Consider the following 8,471-nt stretch of genomic DNA (forward strand, 5'->3'; position numbering starts at 1 on the left):
CGATTTCAGTTCTTAAAGGGACAGTATACAGTCAATAAGAAACATTTTAAGATTTAATGTGTGGCGTGCTAGAACTTAAAAGAATGCAATTCCAAAAATTCACTTTCTATGATAAAAAAATGTATGTGTCCAGACCCAACCTGAAAATACCCCACCCCATCTTCTTTTCTTTTAAGAATCTTCAATAATGATGAATAAATTATGATACTAATATGTATCAATCCTTGTGTTTCTCGACAACGCATTCTTAAATATATTAGGTCTTGATGTGCTACTAAAGTAAGGTAAGATCTATTCTACGACAAAAACGAATGCTTGTGCTAACCAATTCCAAATCGACGTTTGTATCAGTGTTACGATATCGTATATTGCACGGTAAAATGTTTATCAATTGTCAGTTAACCAGTTAAGTCAAGAAAACATACGAGGATACGAACAAATGACTATGGACCAGCACACATTTCATGTCTGATCATACTTTATCGGACAAAAAATAAAAATATTTTGCTTTTCCTGACCAACCGACAACAAAATGCCGCGAGACGATTTTTTTGTCGGATTCCGATGTGGTATTATAATGTTGTTACCAAGCTGTAAACATCCCCGGTCACAAACCTGATCGCACTCGGGACATATCGTTTCCAAGACAGACGCTCTACCTATACTGTAACTTTGTCCGATATAGTTTATCGATTATTTGTTTTTCCTCTTACTTCTACAAAAATCATATTAGGGTAAACTTAACAAAAATCTAATATCTTCGGTCGTGAGAGTTGAGAAAATATGCGAAGTACTTAAGAGTTGTTAATAACTTGCTAAATTCAATAAGATGGACGCATGTTCGAGTTCCCTTTAAATCGATTTTCACTGCATATATATACGGTTCAGGCACTAAAGACCCAGTGTTTATTAGTGCCGTTATCTAGTGAGTAGTACAATAATTTAGAGTGACTAAATGTAGCATTTTATTGTGAATAATAACAATACATTTTATACAAAAACTACGTTTACTTAGTTGGGTGGGATTTTTTGCCGGTCAAATATTATTTTAATCATTTTTTTTGCAACAAAGACTATACCTTTAAAAAATGGCGTTTAAAGACACGCAATATATTTTCCGGTTCAACTGTATCAAATAACATAGAAAGTCCAACTGAACACGTGTTTTACCGTAAGGAAATGTTCAAGGGTCATTGCCAATAAAAATTGTCAGTATAACATTACCAATAGAACTGATTTATTACCAAGTAAGAAGTATAAATCATGGCAGTATGACACAAAGAAAAATCGAACAAAAGTGGTAAAGACTTATTTTTTTAAATCAAACAGTGTACATTTCTGACACATGCAGTTTTGGAATAGACCAACCGATGGAAACACGGACAGACAGACAGACAGTCCGGCCTGAACAGGTAGTCAGAAAGGCAGACAATAACATACGTGAAAAAGACTTTCACTTATGTGGTCAGTTAGCGGTGTGTTTCAACTGCTTATTTACAACCTTTGCATTCAAAAGTATCCAAGGTTAAAATAATTGTTTAGTTTCTCTGAACATTTGTAAACATGATCTTTAATCGTTTACGGTACAAAATAATCAGCATGGTATAGGTATTTATAATAGCCGTTTATTTCAAACCTAGACTTTGGTTAGGTCAACACCAATATAATTAACCGTGCTTTTTGCTTCAATAGTAGGACCTTTGCACCTAATTTCAAGCTAATGGCGAGATTTTGATCATGCTTCAGACTCAAACAGAAATGATTCTGGGTTTTTTTCAAGTACGGAAGAGGCTTTTCAAGGCAGAAGAGAAGCAGTTGACTGCAGCAGAATGTCGTTGACATAAATAAAACAAATGAAGGGTATTTATACCATTTTGGCAATCCACTGGTAATTCTTTTTGAAGATGATATATCATCGACCTCTTGTATACAGGAAGAAATTTACATGAAACAAATTTAGCTCGTTTAAGGTTTAGTTTAGTTTATTGTTAAAAAATACATTAATATGCATGGGTAAATTTGGTAATTTACAGAAAAAATATGAAGTCTTATCCCACTTGAATTAAAAATTGTGCATAATGTTTTATGATCCATTTTACTTGAAGCAAATGTTTTTGTGTGTAAAGTTTTGCATAGTTAAAAAGTGTTTGGTTTTAACATGCGTGCTGTATATATTTCTGAGAAGTCACTGAAAAATGTGTCCGTTCAAAATTGTTGGGAAAATTAATTTATCACATGCAACAGCCTGTTTCCCATGTAATATAACCATTACATTTTTTTTATTACACATGTGTAATACAACATTTTAAAAAGTTTTCATTGGCTTAGTTTTCGTTTATTGACCAATCGCATTTTGTTAATGTGCTGAAATGACGTTGCAACGTCAAATGACGTCACATAATGTAAACAACATTCGGGATTTATCATTTTATCCCATTTTCACCGCGACATTGACGGTATAACACGTTGTGGAATATACTTGCTTGTATTCAACACTGTGGAATATACCTGTCGCGTGCACGGACTACTTTTTAAATGACGTCATGCGATATGCGCTAAAATCAGGTCGATATTTTTTGGTTCATTGATCGAATTTTAAGGTCACCCATTAGAAGAAAATGTGCATTTTTTGCAAAAAATATATATATATGACATATTCACTAAAAGAAATGTTGAAATAAAATTACACGATTTTTGTTTTGTTATTTTTTTATTTATATGAATAATAACTGAATGATTTTTCATAAGAAACAAAGTCAACAAAACTTAGGCTTCAAGATTATACGACCTTCAACCTTTAAATCTAGTCATATTTCATAATTTTTCACCATCCGTATAATGAATCAGCTGATTGATGGCGTCATAAAATGACATACTTATTGCGTCATTTTCCACATTTTTGACGATTTATTATAAACGCGACTTATTTCACATGTTTTCTACATGTACTGTATGTCGACATATCTGAATTGTCAATTGATCACATTTTCCTTATTTCGTGTAATGTGCATTGTTTATAACCAAAGCATATACTTTTGACATTTAACTTACATATTAAGAATGTACAACAAGCCATACACACATCGCACAGTTCATGAATAATCTGCTATGTTTGCTTTCCTATTTAATTCACGTTAGGCATAGAGCTGTGTAAAGTATAAGATGGTAAAAATAGCACCACACTGGAATTGGGAACGTCCCATTTTGTACACGGGTAATTTCTACTCATTTATCTGTTGTGTACTGGAATGTTTTCCATTCTTTGTGTATTTATATAGTAAATTATTTTCTCGTACAATAAGGGCATTTACCATAGATAAATAAAACATTGTGCAAGTTTAAACATAATTATGTTTGTATGCAGAAATCTGCAAATGCAACCGAGTTTACCAACGGCTATTATTAGATAAACTGCTCCGGTTCATTTGAACAGCAGTAATGTAGAGTACATGACGTAGCGTGTGACGAAGAAGAAAGTTAATCGCGTTCATAAATTCATTTGAATAAAATGATAGAATGGCATAAGGGTCTTTATTTAACTATGCTAAAATAATTATTAAAGACCCTAGATGCAAAATCGTCAATTATTGAGTAAAATGGATTATTAGATGGATTTTAAAGGATATTTAAAGGTAAGATACTAGTTCTTACGTGTTTTGATTTTTGTTTGTACTTTTGTCGTCCCCTGTTCTCGGGGAATTGATTTTAACATGGGCGCCATTGATGCATCGGATCACACACGACATACCCATAACATTATATAAAAAACACGTTCTGCGCGTCCTTAAATTAGTCGTCCGAAGTCGGAAAACGTATTGCCCTGTAGTCTATATTTTGTCAAATAACGTGTCAGTCGCTGCAATTGTCTGTTTACTCGTCAAAATTGTCAAGGTCGTCGATAGCTAAAGAAACTTCAGCGTACAATTTATTAAGTATTGACAGACCTGTACAAAGTCGCGCCAGTCAAAAATCATAAAAAGCGACATTTAAAGTTATGGTAGCCAGAACTAATTCGTTGATGGTGTACATGTATGTTGACATCGACAGCATTTTGTCAGGAGCAATCGCCGCCATATTGGATTTTGATCATTTTCTTTCGAAAATAAAATGAATTAGATCTATAGTAAAGTAAAATCTTCTTTTCGCGGTCGTAATGTGTTAAAATTTGCATACTGCGTAAAACTGAATGTAGGCATATGGTGATATTTTTACTTGTTTTACAGTTTGTGTGTGAATTTTTTAAAGACTATTTTGCGTACCAGAACAAATACATGTATATCACTACGCATGGTTACATATGTTAGATTTTAAGCGCTTTTATGACTGAATTAAAATTATTGTTAAGGTTATTAGATCTATTTATGTTAAATGTCACGTTGAAAAAATCAAATGGGATAAATAGAATACTAGGATTAGCGTTGAATACAGAGAAGTTTATGTTGCTCGGCTCGAACACCGAAAGCGCTCGCCAAGGCTCGCGCTTCCGGCGTTCTAAGCCTCGCAACATAAACTTCTCTGTATTCAACGCTAACCTAGTATTATCTATATGTTTGCGTAAATACTTATTTAATTTGCACATTTTAAAGCATGTGATAAACAAAAACTGACACTCGTTGTCATATCATACCATATTTTATTAAACTCGTCCAGGAAATTCGTCGCCAAAGGCTCGCTTACTAACAAAATTCCTGAACTCGTTTAATAAAATATGGTATGATATGACAACTCGTGCCAGATCCTATATATATCAAATACGACTGGAAATATGATGTTTATAAAAAAAATACACGATTTGTGTGGGAAAAACCAAGCACACTGAAAAAGAATTTGAACAAACCAGTGACCTATACAAACAAATAGGTCCCTAAACAAACCAAATACCTATAAAATACATTTTATAGGTATTTGAACAAACTAGCATTATAATGGCCAATTTAAAAATAATTTGCGACAATCCTTATGGTCACCCAAACTGGTACTTCAATGATATATGAAGCATTATAAAATATTTTATTAACGCTTTTTTAAATAAACCTCTTATCGCTCATTAGACGAGTGTTGTTTTACAACGCCTCTCATTAAAGGGGCCGTCCAACAGATTTTGGCATGTATTGAAGCTTGTCATTAAATGCTTTAAATGCTTTATATTGATAAATGTAAACATTTGAACTATAAATCTCCAGTTAAAAAACAAGAATACAATTTAAAAAAAAAAGAAAAAAAAGTAACCCTCAACAGGGCTCGAACCACTGACCCCTGGATTCTTGAAGTCTTGGAGTAAAAAGCCTCCCGCCTAGACAACTCGACCATCCACGCTCATATTCCGAGCGGATGTATTGTTTAGCTATATAAGTAATCCTCGTAGTTTCCAAAAATATCGAATCGCGTCGATACGACGCTTTATCTGTTGGACGGCCCCTTTAAATATACAAAGGTTTCGGTTATTCCATTTATAATAATTTCCTGTTACATCCCTGAGTTGTAAATTTGTTATATTCTGCTAGCGTACTGACTACAATGTTTGGATATAAAATTGATCGTTAGACGTTAGTAGATATAGTACCATGGACGAAAGCAAGCTATTTGTCCGCATAATCGAGAGAAATGACGGGCAGGTGATACAAATTAATCAGTGTGAAGTTGGTGATGTGGGTTGCGTGGTTTGGGCAGCTATGTGTAGATGCACATACTGGTTTTGGGATGCTGCTATTGTTTTGGCAAAATCCTTCGAAACCGAAGACTTCAATAACGGCAAGACGTGGAGAAATAAATGTGTTGTTGAACTTGGAGCAGGCACCGGCGTGGTAGGACTATTGGTGGCAAGTTACGGGTATGTTATTTATTGAAAGTAACCATATTTGCAATGTGTCTAATCAATGTAATTTTCCTCACAGGTGTTTCATATAACACATTCTAACTGTCTTGAATATTTCCTTTTCAGTGTCAATTATTCACTGATTCAGGTCCCTACCCATTATCACTTATGCTAATGGTCGAACTGCAATGCGACACTAGTCAGAGGGTGTTTTTTTATCAAAGCTTTGGTGTTTGACCCATGGTTTTCATTAAAAGCATGACAATAAAATGAATTATGCATGGTCAATGTCACCCACGCCACCCACCCACTCCAAAGTCAAAGTTACCCTTTAAAAGTAAATTCCTTTATATATTTTTAAAAATTCTCATAATTCAATCTAAATTCAATTCTTAATATTAAATGTTTAATATTTATTCAGCAATAGCTATATACACAAAATATACAATAATGCTATCAATAATATTCCTATAATTGTGGGTCAATTATAATTAAATTTTGACAACATACTGTTCATAGGTCATGTTATTATCATATTTTGTGTTATTTCAGTGCTAAGACTATTATGACTGACCTGGCAGAGTTTGTTCCATTAATTGAGTACAATATAGACTTCAACAAAACCTTGTTTCAAATGGAAGCTTCAGCAAAAACTTTGAAATGGGGTGAGCCAACGGTTGATACACCAGAATACAGAAATATAGATGTGGTCATTGTGGCTTACTGCATTTACTACGATGAGGTAGGGTTTATTGTACTTCACAAAAGTATTGCTATGGGCGAAACATTGTTTCTTATTGCATATTCCAGGCCCTTGAACCCCTGATAAACAGCATGTATTACCCATGTTTTGTGGACACTTCCATATATTGCTGTTATTACTCTTAATGTTGCTCGATTGGTTATTGTCGGCTCGGGTACTACTTACATGTACCCCGGGTACTCTTGAAGTATACTTACATGTACCGCAGTAACGGTAAATATACTTAAATGTACCCGGTCGATATTAGACTGTACCCGATTTGTACTCCCGCCCAAAATCCGATGTTGTGAAACGTGCTACAGAATACCGTAAAACAATATGGTTTATCTTAAACAAACTTCGCTTTAAAAAAAACAACTGCATCAACATGTTTTTTGAGTACGAGTTCCGATAATATAGAGGCCATTTAACAGAAAGTTGACATATATGTGAACATAATTAATTTTTAAAAATAGCCGACAACGACCGATTTAGCGTTTAAATTCCCGGGTTCGTTTTAGTATATTTAAGGTACCAAGTGTACATGTAAGTATACTTAAAGAGTACCCGGGGTACATGTAAATTGTACACGAGCCGACAATGACCAATCAAGCGTTAGTGTTAGCACACTAATGCTGCCCGGACTATTTAATCATTGCATGTTCCATTGACATCTGTGTACTGCTTTAATAACCGTAGTACATTTGTATTACCCTAAATAGTTCCTTAATAGATGTGCAATGCATTGAACAGCCATTGTCGTTGAAAACTTTGTACAGCTTGTGTTCTGTGGACACCTTGTATTTCTGTATTTGCCATAGTCCACTTTGTTTGCCCTGTATAGTCCACTTTGTTTGCCCTGTATAGTCCACTTTGTTTGCCCTGTATAGTCCACTTTGTTTGCCCTGTATAGTCCACTGTGTTTGCTCTGTATAGTCCACTTTGTTTGCCCTGTATAGTCCACTTTGTTTGCCCTTGAATTGCTTGCCAACATCATGTTTGACTCATGTTCTGATGATACCTTTTTACTGCTGTAGTAATGGTAGTTCACTTTTAGTTTTAATGCTCTTACTAGCTCCTTTTTTGTATGTTCCAGTGTACAGAAAACTTGATGAACTATGACCTGTGTTGTGAAGACACCTGTGTACTGATGTTATTACTGTAGTCCACTTAATCTGTCCTGTATAGTGCATGTACCAGTCCTGGTGAACGTCATGTATGACTGGTGTTATGTGGACTGCACCTGTAAACTGCTATAATAGCCATAGTATACGTGTACTACCTTTAATAGTTCTTTACTGAATGTTCTAAACCTCTAATCCCTTCAAATCTTGTTTAACACCATGCAATGCATGACACTTTAAATGTGCAAACCATTGTACACCTGTTATAACCATATTCCACTTATTCTGCTCTGAATTGTCCCTTAAAGCATGTTCCACTGTGTGCTGCTAGAATTACCACAGTTCTCTTAAATTATTATTATAGTTCCTTATTGTATGTTCAAGTCCCTGGAACCCCTGATGAACACCATGTATGCCCTGTGTTCTAAAGACACGTGTGTATACTGCTGTTATGAGGAGCGGACCACAGGCAAAAAACCAGAGCTGCAGAGGAGATTCATGCAGGTGTATTGAGATTAACAGTGCTGAGTATTAATATTTGAAGCATGGCTGCTTATCGTTGTTATTTCAATTCTTCTATACAAAGAATATTAATGTTTTCCACCTCATTATTTAGGGGGGGGGGTGTACTAATATTCAATTAATTGTAACTTATTCACCAGTAATGTTAATTAATAGTTAAAATCACCCAAATCAAATTACACTTACACTTCATAAAATATTTATCATGATGTGACATGTTATATTGACAAACATCTTTACAATTTGAAGTTTATCCTGTATATTACTT

The 8,471-nt window shown here is 34.4% G+C and overlaps 1 protein-coding gene across 1 annotated transcript; it reads left to right on the plus strand.

Annotated features, from left to right (window-relative positions):
• Positions 1 to 5,604: 5,604 nt before the first annotated feature.
• LOC127855881 (protein N-lysine methyltransferase METTL21D-like) lies at positions 5,605 to 8,194 on the plus strand. The gene is made up of 3 exons (XM_052391776.1): positions 5,605 to 5,615; positions 6,368 to 6,557; positions 8,066 to 8,194. The coding sequence occupies exons 1-3, from the start codon at positions 5,605 to 5,607 to the stop codon at positions 8,192 to 8,194; spliced, it is 330 nt and encodes a 109-aa protein (XP_052247736.1).
• The last annotated feature ends 277 nt before the right edge of the window (positions 8,195 to 8,471 follow it).

This window comes from Dreissena polymorpha, chromosome 13, assembly GCF_020536995.1.
Source record: "Dreissena polymorpha isolate Duluth1 chromosome 13, UMN_Dpol_1.0, whole genome shotgun sequence".
NCBI lineage: Eukaryota > Metazoa > Mollusca > Bivalvia > Myida > Dreissenidae > Dreissena > Dreissena polymorpha.